Here is an 18,734-nt window from a genome sequence, read left to right on the forward strand (position 1 = left end):
GGGAGGCCAAGGCAGGCAGATCACTTGACATCAGGGATTTGAGACCAGTCTGGCCAATATGGTGAAACCTCATCTCTACTAAAAATACAAAAGTTGCTGGGTGTGGTGGCGGGCGCCTATAATCCCAGCTACTCGAGAGGAGGCAAAGAATTGCTGGAACTCGGGAGGTAGAGGCTGCAGTAAGCCAGTATCATTCCACTGCACTCCAACTAGGCGACAGAGTGAGACTCTGTCTCAAAGAAAAAATAAAGTAAAATAAAATAAACATCATTTTATTGTGAGGCAAAAGCAAAAATGTGAGTTTAAAAATTCTGAATGTTAAATACATAATTGCAAATGATTAGGACACAAAATTTTTTTAAATTAAAAATGTTTAAAAATAATTAAAGATAATAACAAATGTAATGAAGACTGATGTTCAAAAAGATATATATTTATTCTGTTCCACATTACATTTACTAAAACATTTCTAAATAGCACTCAGTCAGTTTTAAATGTACTCAGCAAAGTCTCAATATTTGAGGCATAGCATGATGTCAGACAAAAATAAGACATGTCAAATGCACTCCAGCCTGGGCAACAGAGTGAGACTCTGTCTCAAAAATAAAACCGACAAACAAACAAAAATCAACCTAATATGAAAGAGCCATACCTCATATGTAATCAACAAAAAAGGCAGTTAGTACTCCTGTTACATCCAACTATGCTCCAAGCATGCCACAGTGCTTCCTATAAAAAAAAAATCACAGAGAGAGCTGGGCATGGTGGCTCACACCTGTAATCCTAACATTTCGGGAGGTAGGCAGATCACCTGAGGTCAGGAATTTGAGACCAACCTGACCAACGTGGTGAACCCCTTCTCTACTAAAAATACAAAATTACTCAGGTGTGGTGGTGCACGCCTGCAATCCCAACTACTCAAGAGGCTGAGGAAGGAGAAACACTTAAACCGGGAGGCAGAGGTTGTGGTGAGCAGAGATCATGCCATTGCACTCTAGCCTGGGCAACAAGAGCGAAACTGTGTCTCCCCCCATCGCAAAAAAAAAAAAGAAAGAAAGAAAGAGAATATGAATGCTAAGGAGGTCTGTTTATTTTTAAACTGTTTAACACACCAGGATTTATATTTGAAAGCCTCCTAATGTTAAAATGTTTCCTATTAAAATAAAGCTAGGCCAGGTGTGGTAGCTCACGTGTGTAATCTCAGCACCCTGAGAGGCCGAGAAGGGTGGATCACAAGGCAAGAGACTGACAGCATTCTGGCCAACATGGTAAAACCTGGTCTCTACTAAAAATACAAAAATTAGCTGGGCATGGTGGTGCATGCCTATAGTCCCAGCTACTCAGGAGGCTGAGGCAGGAGAATCATGTGAATCCGGGAGGCAGAGGTTGCAGTAAGCCAAGATTTGTGCCACTGCACTCCAGCCTGGCAACAGAGTAACACTCCGTCTCAAAGAAAATTAAAATTAAAATTAAAAAAGCTATTATAGGGTAGTGAGAATTATTACTATTATTATTTTTTTTTGAGACAGATTCTTGCTCTTGTTGCCCAGGCTAGAGTACAAAGGCTAGATCTCGGCACACTGCAACCTCCACCTCTCGAGTTCAAGCCTCAGCCTCCCAAGTAGCTGGGATAATGGGCGCATGCCACCATGCACAGCTAATTTTTCTGTAATTTTAGTAAAGATGGGGTTTTGCCATTTTGACCAGGCTACTCTCGAACTCCTGCCCTCAGGTGATCTGCCCACCTCGGCCTCCAAGGTGTGGCATTATGTGTGTTTGCCACCAAGCCAGGCGACTTTTTTCTTTATATACAGTAGTCCCCTCGTGTCTGTAGAGTTTATGTTCCAAGACTCCCAATGGATGCCTGAAACTGTGAACAGTGCCTAACTCCATATACACGAAGGTTTTTTCCTACATAGACATAGACAAACATATATACATACACACATACATACACACACACACACACACCCTACGATAAGGTTTAATTTATAAATTAGGCACAAGAAGAGATTAACAAAAACTAATAATAAAAAAGAACAATTATAACAATTTATTACATACAAATTCATGAAAGATTTGTTCTTATCACAGATCTTAGCTCAGCACACAATTTTTTTTAAGTCGGCAACAATCACCTTTTCACTTAAAGGAAGCACTTCACAGATTCACTTTAGCGTATCTGAACTATCACCATCACTAGTTTTATGCATTGGGGCCATTATTAACTAAAATGGGAGTTCCTTAAACAGAAGCACTGCAATCCTTTGAGAACTGATCTAATACCTGATACTAATACTAAATGACTAACAGGTGGGTAGCATGTACAGTGTGTCCACGCTGAAAAAAACGGATGATTCATGTCCCTAGTAGGACAATGCAGGATTTTATTACACTACTCAGAACAGCACACAATTTAAAACTTATGAATTGTTTACTTCTGAAACTTTTCAGTTAATGTTTTTAAACTAGGGTTTAAAAATGTTTTATAATAACTTAAAACATTTTACAATAATATTCAAGTATTTGCCTGTCTGAATTATAGCAGATTCTAAACAAGTTAGGTTCAAGCTTACAAACCTAAATTTTACAGACCTAAATTACAACAAAATATAGTTTCAATCTCTAAATTGATTCTTAAAAAAACACATTCCAAAGATAAAAATCACTTTCCATCTCCCTTCATCCAAGGTGAGAGTAATTTCTGATGAGGAACATGGGCAGAAAGGCACAACCTGATTTCAAGGAAAGTTCTTGTACTGCTCAGTACCATGCTCACAGATGGAAGTGGTCCACTCACCAGTTATAATCAAACCATGATGCATAACTAGGAATAATAATGTGATTGGTCTGCTCTGTCACATTATCTTCACCAGGGTCAACTGACCGACTCTGGTCACCTTTGGCAGGATCTTCATCTTCCTATAGAAAAGAAGATAAAGTTCAAAGAAAGAACTACAGAAATATATACATAGCATCTCTCACACTTTAGTTGTTAGGTTAAATAAAATGAAGCTGGCCAGGCGCGGTGGCTCACGCCTGTAATCCCAAAAGTTTGGAAGGCCGAGGCGGGTGGATCACGAGGTCAGGAGTTCAAGACCAGCCTGGCCAAGATGTTGAAACCTCGTCTCTACTAAAGATACAAAAATTAGCTGGGCATGGTGGCACGCGCCTGTAATCCCAGCTACTCAGGAGGCTGAGGCAAGAGAATCGCTTGAACCTGGGAGGCAGAGGTTACAGTGAACTGAAATTGCGCCATTGCACTCCAGCCTGGGTGACAGAGTGAGACTCCATCTCAAAAAGAAAAAAAGAAAAAGAAATTCGCCTATCCTAAAAAAATAAATAAATAAAATAAAATGAAGCTCCCTGATTAAATTTCAGATATCAGAAAAACAATTTTCAAGTAAAAACAACCTTTCGCAGCATTTAAGGTACAAGACAGCCAGCTGAGACAAGGTTTTGTTGCTCATTTACGATGACGAGGGAATCAATGCAGAGAAGGTAGATCTCTCATAACAAGATTAATTAGCAAGTTGATTAAGAAAGTCTGTTTCAATGCATAGGCCTTCAGACTAAATAACTCATAACCTAAATCTCGTTCCATAATACCTTGATTATTCCTTGTCCAGTTTTACTTAATCTGAAGTAAATGTTTATTTGATATACATTTTTATCACATACACTTAAATTTATTTTAAATACTCTTTTTGATATTCAAATGTTTTACCAATTTTCTCTCTGTGGTGATTTTATTATTTGTAACCTTATGAAATTCTTTTCTAGAAAGAAACCGTATTATGGGTTGGGCGAGGTGTCTAGGCCAACATAGGAGGATCACTTGAGACCAGAAGATCAGGACCAGCCTGGGCAACATAGTGAGACTTCATCTCTACCAAAATTTAGAAATTAGCTGGATGTAATGGTGCATGCCTATAGTCCCAGCTACTTGAGAGGCTGAAGTCAGGAAGACTACTTGAGCCTGGGAGGTCAAGGCTGCAGTGAGCTGGGTTTGCACCACTACAAACTGCACTCCAGCCTAGGCAAGACCCTGACTCAAAAAAAATAAAATAAGCAAAAACTCAAATTTCAAAACAGTTTTCTTTCACAATGGTTCCACAATTTAATTTCTACCTTTAACTTAATTCAAGCTAAATTTCCTGTGTTGTAGTACTTGAAGTGACGATCTAGTGTTACTATCTATAAACTCAATAGTTTCCATAAAGTTAGCAAAAAGGAAAAAATTTAAAGCATGAAAGAGCCAAATATTCTAGTTATTACTTAAATGATGTTGAATACGTATGTGATAATAATGATGAAAAGGGTAACAAATTTTATTTCCCAAATCACAGAAGCTAGCCAAAAATATTCTCAAGGTTAATCCGTTTTTATTTTGGCTTAATTTAGTTAATACATTTTTGTGGTATAGACTTCACAAATCAATTAGGACACAAAAAATTTCCCTTATTCAGGAAAAACAGGAAGAGGCTGGCATTGCAATGAACAAAGGCCAACAGTCTAAGTTTTAATGACCTCAATAAGAAAACAACAAGAAGGAAGACATTGTGGGAGACTGCTTTAGAGACACTATCTGTAATCCTTTTGAGCTATACAAACGACTGGTATAAGACTGAATTCCTCCTATTCTTGGCAGTAAAAAGAAAAAATTTGACTTTCCTTTTTAACTGGGACCACAAGCAAGTGTCACCACACTGAGCTAATTTTTTAAGTTTTCGTAGCTGTAGGGTCTCCCTGTGTTGTGCAGGCTGGTTTTGAACTCCTGGCTAAAAGTGATTCTCCCACCACGGCCTCTCAAAGAACTAGGATTACAGGCATGAGCCACTGCACTCAGCACTTTTTATTTAAAAAGCCTAGAGCAATTCTCCCACCTCAGCTTTCCAAAATGCTGAGGTTATATGGGCCAGTATCTATTTACTCTAAATAATAACCTCTTTTGGCATAGGTAATGTTCATTAATAAGTGGCTCTTTGGCTAATTAACTTTGATTTTTTTTTTTAATCATAAAAACAATACAGGTGAAGAGTCATAAGAAAATAGTTTGTTGAAATACTTTTCTGGAAATCCTGCCATGCATATGTTCATCCTTGAATGTATACAACAATAAGAATCATCTTAGGGAACTTATTTGCTTCAATGAAAAAAAACTATATTCGGCAAATAAGGAAATTATTTCATGATTAGGAGTTAATCACACAGTCAAACATGATAGCCTGAGTAAAATAAGACACGATTTATTTTTTAAAAGTTAAATCCTGCCTTAAATCTAATGTTCCAATAGCATAATGACTGGAGGTACCTCTATAGCAGAATTGATAAAGCAGGAAGTAGCTCTCAATAAGGCTCAAGAGAGGTCAAAGTATGATTCAAAATCTACACTGGCTGTTAAGTTAAGGCTGCACCAATAGAAATGGTAATGAAAAGAATCAAGACAACACATGGGCCCCTGCTCATCTGCACTGTCAGATAACATCTGAAACACTGTGGTCGGCTCTGAACATTACCTTGCAACCAGGGGAGTATGAAACTAGAAATTATAGCACATAAAGGACACTAGCAGGGAAGATCAAAATTCCCTCTAAGTAAAATCTTGGGGTCCAATAAAGGCAAGTATTTTGCCAAGCGCAGTGGTTGACACCTGTAATCCCATCACTTTGGGATGGCTGAGGAAGGCAGAGGCAGGCAGATCACTTGAGCCCAGAAGTTCGCAACCAGCCTGGGCAACATGGAAAAACTCCATCTCTACAAAAACTAAAAAAATTAGCTGGGTATAGTGGTGAACACAAGTAGTCTCAGCTATTTGGGAGGTTGAACTGGGAGGAGAATCACCTGAGCCCAGGAGGTCAAGGCTACAGTGAGCCACGATCAAGAGCCTGTCTCAAAACAAAAAATCAACAAAAGAAAAAATCTTCCAGAAATGGTTCTTATGTTGTATTTGTTTTCCTTGAGGGGAAAACTAAAAAAAATAAAATAAAAAACCAGAAGGGCTTCAAATTAGAAAATTTCTGAAGCTATGCCCAATTCAGTGTTTCTACTGCTAAATACACAGGACCCTTGGAGAAGCTCTCTCACACTAGGCTTAACTGAATTATTACCTTTCCTCCTGCTGTGACTGTTTCTTCCTCCTGCTCATCTGCAAAACCAAAACATACAATTTATTTTAAAAACAGGTAAATGTTCTTTGGATTATTTGGAATTTATGGTTGAAAAACTGATATCGGACAGAGAAAAGGAATGCAATAACAGCATTATTAAAGAAAAATCACTCTGAATAATTCACTAAAATAGAATTTTACACAAAAGTACACAAGTGATTAGAAATTCAAAGCAAAGATCATTAAAAATTTCAATCAGTGGGGAATCTATAATTAATTACTACTTGAGCTAATATCATAGCCATGATCTTACTTAGTAACAGATATGGAACTTGATCATGATTTTTGTCTCCTGAGCTTTGCTAAAATAACAACATTTTGGGTTCCAGAAGAAGTGAATAAAGAATGATGAGTCAAAAAACAGGTGATAACCAATCTCTTACTATTCTTAGTTAGACTATTAATGCCTTCTGAGGATAGACGGCTCAACATGAGAGAAAGCCCAGGTAAAATTTATAAACTAGACAGTTCATTTCCACAGTGAAAGTAAAACTGTCAGTATAGAAGAGGTAAGAGGTAAAGAACAAGAAATTACATTACATTATCATATATCTGTAACATTTAAGCTTTTTATCATTACTGTGACTGTTGGCACTAAGTAAGGCATGATGAAGTTCAAAAAGAACATGGGATGCTGGGTTCAATAGTGCACACCTACAGTCCCAGACACTCCAGAGGCTGAAGTGGAAGAATCACTCAAGGCCAGAAGTCCAAGTCCAGCCTGGGCAACACAGCAAGATGTTGTCTTGTACTTAAAAAAAAAAAAGGGGGGTCAGGTGTGGTCACTCACATCTGTAATAACAACACTTTCGGTGGCTGGTATGGGATATAGCAAAAAAAAAAACAAAAAACAAAAATTTATCCGATTTTGAAAAATGCTATACAAATGCTATATGAAAGAATGGGTTATATTTGACTACGTAGCATATAAGGCAGAATATACAGCAGCAGTTAAAACAACAGCTCCGGCTGGGCACAGTGGCTAATGCCTGTAATCCCAGCACTTAGGAAGGCCAAGGTGGGCAGATCACCTGAGGCCAAGAGTTTGAGACCAGCCTGGCCAACATGGTGAACCGCCACCCCCACCGTCTCTACTAAAAATACAAAAATTAGCTGGGTGTGGTGGCAGGTGCCTGTAATCCCAGCTACTTGGGAAGCTGATGCAGGAGAATCGCTTGAACCAAGGAGGTGAAAGTTGCAGTGAGCTGAGATCGTACCATTGCACTCCAGCCTGGGTGACAAGAGTAAAACCTCATTATCAAAAAAAAAAAAAAACTCTGAGAACAAACATTTACAGTTGATGGGTCACCGTCCAAAATACTCAACTCATATCTGCCATCAATAATAACTACAATTGCCAGGTACAGTAGCTCACACCTGTCATCCCAGCACTTTAGGAGGCCGAGGCAGGTTGGAACATCTCAAGTCAGGAGTTTGAGACCAGCCTGGCCAACATGGTGAAACCCCGTCTCTACTAATAATACAAAACTTAGCTGGGCATGGTGGTATGTACCTGTAGTCCCAGCTACTCAGGAGGCTGAGAAAGAAGAATCGCTTGAACCTGGGAGGCAGAGGCTACAGTGAGCGGAGATGGTGTCACTGCACTCCAGCCTGGGTAACAGACTGAGACTCTGTCTCAAAACTAATAATAATAATGACTGCAATTTATTCAAATACAGAATTCTCTTAATTAGAAGACAGAATTGAGGTCTCATTTTCTAAAACAGGAGATCTTGAAAATTCCTTCTGGTTTAAAATTCTGTAAAGTCAAAAAGTTAGTATATACTGAAAACATTAGGTTCTCCTTTAAAAGTAAATAAAAGAAATAAAGACTATTGTCTCATCTACAACACTCCAAAACAAAGATGTTTAAAACAACCCCTATTTTTTTTTTTAAAGAGGAACAAGTGATTATACTCTTTTCTACTCTCCTACAAAAACACTTAAGAATTATACCTTACTTGCGAAAATGTAAGACCTGAATACTATGAAAGAATGATATGATTCTCATTTTACACTGCCTAGAAACTTTAATTTGGCTTACAAGGTATTAACACTCCACAAATTTCTGTACTAACGATACAATATCAATTTGCATATGTTACAAAAACAATTATTTCAGCGACATTAAAACAAGTACTTTAATTAGAATCATTTTGTTAAAACTCTTACTCTTATTCAAGTATACTATTACCACCTTTGTTAGGTTGTAGAAAAATACTATGCTCCAAGAGGGGGCGATCACTAAGAATGGCAACAATGGATCATAGGAAATTAACTTTCCTGTCACAGTAGCAAACCAAGTCATATACTAAAAGTAACAAAAAAATAAAAATTAAAAACAAAAAACAATAGTACTAAAAGTAAGCCACAGTTAATATCCTGTAGTGGTTAAGAACAAGTCTCACTTAAGAAAGGAGTATCAAGCTGGGAATGGTGGGGTGCACCTATAGTCCAAACTACTTGAAAAACTAACGTGGGAAAATCGCTTGAGTCCAGAAGTTTGAAGCTGTGATGAGCTATGATTACACCACTGCACTCCAGCCTGACTAACAGAACAAGACCTTGTCTTTAAAAAAAAGATAAAAGTAAGGAAAGAATAGACTATCAAAGGAGATGACATATTCAAGAGACAAAGCACAGACCTGTGCATAGATTTTTTTTTTTTTTTTTTTTTTTGGTGCTTACCTAGATCTGCTACAGTTCCTCCTTTAACAGGTGTATTTTCACTATCTTTCTTTAGGTTCACTAGGAAAAGGAAAAAAAGAGGAATTATGTAAGAAAGTTCTCCTTCTTTTTAGAAAGAAAACAGAATAGGACATGATTAAATGACATGCATTTCACTACAATTGCAACAACATTCAATGCACACTTTCAGGTAAAAATCACAAGCCTAGCTATGAAGTATTTAACAGACTATATTCTATAATTAATGACCCAAGCACCATGTATTTTCATAAAAGTAAACAATACCAAAATACTCAACAAAACATGAAAATAATCTTTCAATGCCTTCCACAAAAGTTTATTGAAGTTTATGATGCATTTCTTTTGATTTACACTTCTATTCCATTCATTAATTTTAAAACCTAAGGAAGAACTGATACCTTTTTAGTTTGAGACAGGGACTCACTCTGTCACCCAGGCTTGAGTACAGTAGTGTGATCAAGGCTCACTGCAGTCTTGACCTCCCAGGCTCAAGTAATCCTTTGACCTCAGGCTCCCAAGTAGCTGGGACCATGGACGAATGTCACCATATCTGGCTAATTTTTCTATTTTTTGTAGAAACATGGTTTCGCCATGTTGCCCAGGCTGGTCTTGAACTCCTGAGTTCATGCAATCCACTGGCCTCAGCCTCCCAAAATGCCAGGATAACAGACATGAGACACTAGGTCAAGCCAAGTGGATACCTTTTATATATCCATATGGATGTCAAAATATATCCTGAGGGTTTTTTTTTAACTCTATGTAAATGTTATCAATATTGTGCTTAGTTCTTAGCACTGATCTTTCCACGTAAGAGCTTTGAATTGTATTACATTTCTTTCATTTTTACAGGTTCACTGTGTATTTTAAGTTAACTAGCCCTACACTGATGGAAAGCATGTTTATTTTAAATATTTCACTGTTCAAAAACTAACATTCTTTTATAATTGTCTTTGGGGGTGCATGTGATTATTTAAGATAAATTCTAAAAATAAAACAACGCAATTAAATGTACACATTAAAAAATTTAAAAAACACAGCCAAGGACAGGGGAGGAGGCTCATGCCTGTAATCCCAGTACTTCGGTGGGCTGAGGCAAGCGAATCACTTGGGGTCAGGAATTCGAAACCAGCCTGGCCAACATGGTGAAACCCGGTCTCTACTAAAAATACAAAAAAAATTAGCCGGGCATGGTGGCACCTGTAATCCCAGCTACTAGGGAGGCTGAGAGGGGAATTGCTTGAACCAGGGAGGTGGAGGTTGCAGGGAGCCGAAACTGCGCCACTGCACTCCAGCCTGAGAGACAGAGACACCATCTCAAAAAACAAAAAACCATACAGCCAAATTGTGTTAAATGTCTTCATTAATTTATGCTTCTATCAACAGCACTGGTTAGAACTCATTCTTCAAAACTTTCAAACTTTTTCACCTACCTTTTAGGTTTTGAAAAATTTATAGATGAAAATAGTGATTTGAAGAACTTACGTATCTTTGCTTATGTGAGGTTGGCCATCTTTTCACACATTACTGGCCATGTATTTCTAACAAATTACCAATCTGATATAATCAACAGTAAATACTTTCTAATTTAGTCTAAAGGGTTCAGACTCTTTATACATTTTGTTTGTTAAATGGGCAAATAAATATTTTTTCAAAAAAAAAAAGAAACAGTTTAAAGTGCTAAATTTCTTACATTTTGACTTCAATTAGATAACAGTGATTCTAAACTTATCTGATGTACTAAACACAGTAACAGAAAAAAATGTGTCCCCACAAAATTCACATATCAAAACCCAACTGTAGTGTCCTGGTATTTAGAAGTGAGGCCTCTGGAAGATAATCTCTGAGGATAGGCCCCTCAAGAATGGGATTAATGCCCTTATAACTGGTATGGTGGCTCACGCCTGTAGGTCCTAGCTACTAGGGACACTGAGGCAGAAAGAACGCTAGAGCCTAGGAGGTGAAGGCTGCCGTGAGCTATGATCCCATAGTTGTAGTCCAGCCTGGGTGTAAAATAATTAATTTTATGTCATGCGACGTAAATCTTAATTATAACAATGCTATATTAACAAAAAATAAATAAAATTTATTTTTAAAACAACAGGAAAAATATAGACAAGCTAGAACACAGTATTAAAAGTAGTTTTAAAAGGTTGGTAATGGCCAGGCACGGTGGCTCATGCCTGTAATCCTTGCCCATCGGGAGGCTGAGATGGGTGGATGGATCATCTGAGGTCAGAAGTTTAAGACCAGCCTGGCCAGCATGGTGAAACCCCGTCTCTAATAAAAATACAAAAATTAGCCAGGCATGGTAGCATGTGCCTGTACTCCCAGATACTCAGAAAGCTCAGGGAGGAGAATCACCTGAACTCAGAGGTCAGAGGTTGCAGTGAGTGGAGATCACGCCACTGCACTCTAGCCTAGGCAACAGAATAAGACTCTATCTCAAATAAAATAAAATAAAATAAAAATTTTAAAAAGCATTGTGCGGCCAGGCACAGTGGCTCACATCTGTAATCCCAGCACTTTGATAGGCCGAGGCGGGCAGATCACAAGGTCAAGATATCGAGACCATCCTGGTCAACATGGTGAAACCCCGTCTCTACTAAAAATACAAAAAAATTAGCTGGGCGTGGTGGCATGCACCTGTAGCCCCAGCTACTCGGGAGGCTGAAGCAGGAGAATTGCTTGAACCCAGGAGGTGGAGATTGCAGTAAGCCGAGGTCCCGCCACTGCACTCCAGCCTGGCTCCTGGTGACAGAGTGAGACTCTGTCTCAAAAAAAAAAAAAGCAAGCATTGGGCACAGTGGCTCACGCCTGTAATCCCATCACTTTGGGAGGCCAAGGTGGGCAGATCACTTGAAGTCAGGAGTTCAAGACCAGCCTGGGCAATACAGTGAAACCCCCATCTCTAATAAAAATACAAAAATTAGTCAGACATAGTGGTGCACATCTGCAATCCCAGCTACTTGGGAGGCTGAGGCATGAGAATCACTAGAACTCAAGAGGCAGATGTTGTAATAAGTCAAGATCATGCCACTGCACTCAAGTCTGGGTGACAGAGCAAGATTCCGTCTCAAAAAAAAGTAGTAAGAAAAGAAAAAAAAAACGGGGAGGTGGGGGGAGGGGGGAGGCAGGGGCAGTGGCTCATGCCTGTAATCCTAGCACTTTGGAAGGCCAAGGCGGGTGGATCACCTGAGGTCAGAAGTTGGAGACCAGCCTGGCCAATATGGCAAAACTCTGTCTGTACTAAAAATTTAAAAGAAAATTAGCCGGGCGAGGTGGTGGGCACCTGTAATCCCAGCTACTTCACAGGCTGAGGCAGGAGAATCAGTAAAATGCTGAGGGTGGAGGTTGCAGTAAGCCAAGATCGCGCCACTGCACTACAGTCTGGGCGAGACAGCGAGATTCTGTCTCAGAAACAAAACAAAACAAAACAACAACAACAACCATTTATAGAACACTAGACTCAAAAACTGCACAAAACATGTCCTTTTCAACTAGTACAAGGTTCACCAAAATAGACTATATGTTGGGCAATAAAACAAGTGTGAATTAATTTCAAAATACTAAAATTACAATGAATTTTTTTTTTCTTTTGAGTCAGGGTCTCACTCCTTAGACCAGGCTGCAGCGCAGTGATGCAATCATGGCCCACTGAAGCAAGCCTCAACGTCCTTCGTTTCAGCAATCATCCCACCCAATAGCTAAGACTACAGGGAAACACCACCATGACCAGCTCTGCCACAGATTTTAATTAGAAATTAACTATAAAATAAGCTAGGCATGGGGGTTTGCACTTTGGGAGGCTAAGCCAGGCAGATTGCTTGAGGTCAGGAGTTTGAGATCAGCTTGAGTAATATGGCAAGACTGTGTCTCTACAATGAATAAAAATCAGGCAAATGTGGTGGTAGGCACCTGTATCCCAGCTACACAAGTGGCAGAGGTAGGAGAATCACTTGAGTGAGCAGTAAGCCATGATTGTGCCAATGCACTCCAGCCAGGGCGACACAAGAGAGAGACCCTGACTTTTTTTTTTTTTTTAAGACAGAGTGCGGCTCTGTCACTGAGACTGGAATGCAGTGTCTGATCTCAGTTCACTGCAACCTCTGCCTCCTGGGTTCAAGCAATTCTCCTGCCTCAGCCTCTTGAATAGCTGAGATTACAGGCACACGCCACCACACCTGGTTAATATTTGTATTTTCAGTAGAGAAGGGGTTTCAGCATGTTAGCCAGGCTGGTCTTGAACTTCTGACCTTGATGATCCTCCCACCTCAGTCTCTGAAAATGCTGGGATTACAGGCATGAGCTACTGCACCTGGCTGAAACCCTAATTCTCATTATTATTATTATTATTATTATTATTTTTTTATCCTTTAATCCCTCCATCTGGAGGTCAAGAACTGCTTGGGATACTTTCCTTGCATCTTTTTCACCTTTATCCTTAGTGCTTTAGTCTACGACCAGACAACACACCATCAGCTCAGTGCAAAATACCGACAGATCAATGCTGATGAACCTAGCTTCTCCTGGTATTAATCGCACTAATATATGTATGTATATATACATAGACCCACCCAGTGCCCATCTGAATTACTTTATCGGTTGCTCTGTGTTTAGTGCCATATAAACCATATAGTCTTTTCCTATTTTTAACTGTATGCTTCCTGAGTTTTAGTAACTCATCTTACTTTTATATAAAACATCTAGATAGCTTCCTATATTTTAGAAATTTCTCAATAATGTCAAATAATGTTCCAGTTTTCCTAGGCTCTTTTTTAATAGTCTTTTCTGCCAATGCACAAGATTAGCACAGGAGAGAGAGAGTTACATGCTTGGTTTACATCTTAATCTAAATCCTAGACTTTTTTTTTTAACTTTTCATTATTTTTAATGCTCCCAGAATAGTATAATACAAAAAAAACCTTACAATTTACTACAATCCTCCACCTTAGACTGTTTTGACAAAACTGTAATTAAGCTTCTAACAGAATATTAGATTCTATTATAACCAGAAAAGGTTCTAATTTCTCCTGTAATTTCATTTAAGTATTTAAAAAAAAAAAACCCAAAAACCTACTAACAACTTTAATGACTTAGTTTCTAGTCCCCAAATTTTAAATCTCCACTTTCTAGACCCCAGTAAACTTTGTAAACTCAGATGATTCGTATGAGAGCTATAATGCACCAACTGATATGTATAGTCTCTTATTACAAGATGCTCCCATAAAGATGGGTGGAAAGGACTAATAAATAAATAAAATGCCTCTCACAGGTCTTTACTTTTTAAAGTATGCTGGAGCTTATTTTTTGAAAATCTAATTACTAGCTCACTGAGGACACAAATATTTAACGGTCAATAAAAATTACCTTATCAATATTTAAAAAACATTTTGGATTTTCTTTTTTTGAGATGGAGTCTTACTCTGTTGCCCAGGCTGGAGTGCTGTGGCGCAATCTCAGCTCACTGCAACCTCCACCTCCTGGGTTCCAGCGATTCTCCTGTCTCAGCCGCCTGAGTAGCTGGGATTACAGGTGTGCACCACCATGCCCAGTTAATTTCTATATTTTTAGTAGAGATGGGATTTCACTATGTTGGCCAGGCTAATCTTGAACTCCTGACTCAAGTGATCCGCCTGTCTCAGCCTCCCAAAGTGCTGGGGTTATAGGCGTAAGCCACCATGCCCAGTCCACTTTGAATTTAATTACATTAAATAGAAGTTAGGCCAGAATTTACATGACTGGTAACTAAGGTTCATCACACTTAGAAAAAATTCATTACTGGATATCTTCAAATATGCATTCACATAAAGCAACTCCTAGCGATTTCAATAGGTTAAATTGTATATAGGTATGTACACCACTTTTTCATAAGAATATGATTCTGTTGCAATTTAAAAACCATTAATTTTGGCCAGCATGCTGGCTCACCCCGCTGTAATTACACCCCTGTAATCCCAGCACTACGGAAGCCGAGGTGGGCAGATCATGAGGTCAGGAGATCAGGACCAACATGACTAGCACAATGAAACCCTGTCTCTACTAAAAATACAAAAATTAGCCATGCATTGTGGCACACATCTGTAGTCCCAGCTACTCGGGAGGCTGAGGCAGGAGAACTGCTTGAACCCGGGAGGCGGAGGCTGCAGTGAGCCGAGATCATGCCACTGCACTCCAGCCTGAGTGGCAGAGCAAGACTCTGTTTCCAAAAAAAACCCCCAACACAAAACCATTAATTTAAAAATATTACTAAATTTAGAGAAGTTTTTGGTTGCTGTATGTTTTCTCGATAAATATTCAAATGATTAAAGAAAGTTCAGGCCGGGCGCGGTGGCTCAAGCCTGTAATCCCAGCACTTTGGGAGGCCGAGGCGGGTGGATCACGAGGTCGAGAGATCGAGACCATCCTGGTCAACATTGTGAAACCCCGTCTCCATTAATACAAAAAAAAAATTAGCTGGGCACGGTGGCGCGTGCCTGTAATCCCAGCTACTCAGGAGGCTGAGGCAGGAGAATTGCCTGAACCCAGGAGGCGGAGGTTGCGGTGAGCCGAGATCGCGCCATTGCACTCCAGCCTGGGTAACAAGAGCGAGACTCCGTCTCAAAAAAAAAAAAAAAAAAGAAAGTTCAAAAAAGATATCCTTAAGAAGGACAATCTATTCATATTTGAAAGTCAAGAACTGTGGACCCACAGCAAGCAATGAATCATCCCATGGCGTTGCTGAGAATTACTAAACTAAATCTAACATTCTCATGCAGAAGAATACAAACCATTTTTGGGAAGTACTACTTCTTCTATATTGGGTACAGGTGTTGGGTCTTCCATATCCTTGGTTAGATCTTCTTGTTCATCTTCCTCTTTCTGACTTCTACGCTTCCCGTAAAGGCTAGCTTGGCTAAAACATACAAGATATATGAAATATAAACAAGACTGATTATAGCTACTTACAGTAAACAGTTTCTGAGGCTCTACACCTTTATTATTTGTAAACTATATGCTCACAATCACTTTAAATGACAAACAGTATGCCGGTCACGGAGGTTCATGTCTGTAATCCTAGTATTTTGAGAGGCCAAGGCGGGTGGATCACTTAAGGTCAGGAGTTTGAGATTAGCCTGTCAACATGGCGAATTCCCATCTCTACTAAAAATACAAAAATTAGCCAGACATGGTGGCAGGCGCCTATAATCCCAGCTACTCAGCAGACTGAAGCAGGAGAATCGCTTGAACCCGGAAGGTGGAAGCTGCAGTGAGCTGAGTGTGTGCTAGCGCACTCTCGCCTAGGTAACAGAGTGAGACTTCGTCTAAAATAAGTTTTAAAAATAAAAAAGGCAGGCTGGGCATAGTGGCTCATGCCTGTAATCCCGGTACTTTGGGAGGCCGAGGCAGGCAGATTACCTGAGGTCAGGAGTTCGAGACCAGCCTGGCCAACATGGTGAAACCCTGTCTCTAATAAAAATACATAAGGTCAGTGTGGTGGCTCACACCTGTAATCCCAGCACTTTGGGAGGCCGAGGCAGGAGAATCACCTGAGGTCAGGAATTCGATACTAGCCGTCCAACATGGAGAAACCCCGTCTTACTAAAAATACAAAACAATTAGCTGGGCATGGTGGCAGCTGCCTGTAATCCCTTGAACCCAGTAGGCAGAGTTTGCAGTTTGCAGTAAGCCGAGATCACGCCACTGGACTCCAGTCTGGGTGACAGAGTGAGACTCCATCTCAAAAAAAAAAAAAAAAAAAACTACAAAACTTAGCCAGGCATGGTGGCACCTGCCTATAACCCTAGCTACTTGGTAGGCTGGAGGAAGGGGAATTGCTTGAGCCGGGGTGACAGAGGTTGCAGTGAGCTGATATGATGCCACTGCAATTGAGCCTGGCTGCCAGAGCAAGACTTGGTCTCATAAAAAATAATAATAAAATTAAATTTCCAAGGCAAACATTGAAAAGAAAATATTAGGTGATTTCCTCCAAATTACATCTAACCAGCCGATAAAATAAAAATAAAAGTTAATGGGCATTAAAAAATGCAAAATATCCTACCAGTCAATTGTAGACACTATCACAAAAAGGACTTAAATTAGTGTAATAAAAGAACATCTGCTAAGGAAATATGACATATTCTCTCTCAAATTATAAGCAATCACATATGTGATCAAAGATATGTATCATTTTGTTTTTGTGGCCCTTTTATCATCCAAATATCAGGAACTCCAAGTAGAATCCCTAAATATAGAACTAATTCTTCTGTATAAAAACTTCCACCAGGCACGGTGGCTCAGGCCTGTAATCTCAGCACTTTGGGAGGCCAGGGAGAGTGGATCCCCTGAGGTTGGGAGTTCCAGACCAGCCTGACCAACATGGAGAAACTCCATCTGTACTAAAAATACAAAATTAGCCAGGCATGGTAGTGCATGCCTGTAATCCCAGCTACTCGGGAGGCTTAGGCAGGAGAATCACTTGAACCCAGGAGGCAGAGGTTGTAGAGATCGCAACATTACACTCCAGCTTGGGCAACAAGAGCAAAACTCCTCCTAAAAAAAATAAAAATAAAAAATAGGGTGGGGGTGGGGTCTGAGTAAAAAAAGAAAAAAGAAAAACTTCCATTGCTCTTACACCAAAAATTCAATCAAATCAGTATTAATTTGTAAAACTAATAAATGCCAGAGGGCTCAAAAAAAAAAGAAACCAGTAGATTCTTTACCTTTAGGAATTACAAGGGATACAGGACAGCAATCCGTACACCTCACATAACATGATTCATATCAACACAGAGAAATACCACAGAAGTATTTCCTAACCTGAGGTGGTCTACCTGCCTCGGCCTCCCAAAGTGCTGCGATTACAGGTGTAAGCCACGGCATCCAGCCTGTTTTAATGCCCTTTGAATCATGTAATAGTTCTTACCCTTTCTTTCCGCTCTTCTTCCGTGATTCTGTTGGTGTGGGAGGGGGAGGCGAAGGCGAATGTTTCCTCTTTCTAGCATTAGCTGATGCTTTTCTATCTCTTCTTTCTGGACTTCTGACTGGCTAGCAAGAAGTAAATGGAAATAAATATCAACTATCTTTGCTAACTCCTTAATTTCTACAAATCCTTGACCAAACGTGAGTCTCCACACACAAAGACAATAGCATATCCTTAATTCAGAGCAAATGAAAAGAACATCATTAATCATCCAGGAACACCAGTAATCAAAAGACTTTCCCTGACCTTTCAGGTGACCTATATCATCAATGGAAATATCAGCCATCAGTTATTCAAACTATGCTACAACAGACATGCCAACACCATGCACAACTAAAAACTGTTACTGTTCACGTTCTATGTTTTGAGGTGGGAAACACATTTCAATAGCTACTGGAAAAAAATATGAAATGAAATATACTCTATTAAGCTGACAAAATACAAAGACAGGCCAAATGATCCTGTGAAAATGTAGAACTATAGAAATTAATCTTATTTAATCTTAAAATAAATAGAAAAGATAACTTTATGTCATAAGAGATGTTAAGCAAGACGACAACATCATTTAAAAGTCAACCTGGTGCCATGGCTCATGCCTGTGATCCCAGCAGGGAGGCTGAGGCGGGAAGATCACTTGAAGCAAAGAGTTCAAGATCAACCTGTCCAATACAGGGAAACTCTGTCTCTACTAAAAATACAAAAAATTAGCTGGGTATGGTGCACATGCCTGTACTCCCAGCTACTCAGGAGGCTGAGACGAGAATTTCTTGAACTTAGTAGGCAAAGGATGCACTGAGCTGTGATCATGCCACTGTACTCCAGCCTGGGTGACAGAGCAAGACTCTGTCTCAAAGAAGGAAAAAAAGTCAACCTGTGTAAGTAAAACTATCCCTGCT

General features: G+C 39.5%; 1 protein-coding gene across 2 annotated transcripts in view; it reads right to left on the reverse strand.

Annotated features, from left to right (window-relative positions):
- The window catches only part of SMARCC1 (SWI/SNF related, matrix associated, actin dependent regulator of chromatin subfamily c member 1), a 202,799-nt gene that overhangs the window by 103,610 nt on the left and 80,455 nt on the right, over positions 1 to 18,734 (reverse strand). For both annotated transcript variants that reach the window (XM_012473838.3, XM_064367033.1), the window contains 5 exons: positions 17,782 to 17,903; positions 15,647 to 15,771; positions 8,859 to 8,918; positions 6,111 to 6,148; positions 2,801 to 2,922 (listed from right to left, as the gene is read on the reverse strand). In XM_012473838.3, the coding sequence (XP_012329261.1) occupies positions 2,801 to 2,922; positions 6,111 to 6,148; positions 8,859 to 8,918; positions 15,647 to 15,771; positions 17,782 to 17,903 (467 nt within the window). The remainder of the gene's footprint in view (positions 1 to 2,800; positions 2,923 to 6,110; positions 6,149 to 8,858; positions 8,919 to 15,646; positions 15,772 to 17,781; positions 17,904 to 18,734) is intronic.

Source organism: Aotus nancymaae, unplaced genomic scaffold (genome assembly GCF_030222135.1).
Source record: "Aotus nancymaae isolate 86718 unplaced genomic scaffold, 86718_ANA_hifiasm-v0.15.2.pri h1tg000067l, whole genome shotgun sequence".
Lineage (NCBI taxonomy): Eukaryota > Metazoa > Chordata > Mammalia > Primates > Aotidae > Aotus > Aotus nancymaae.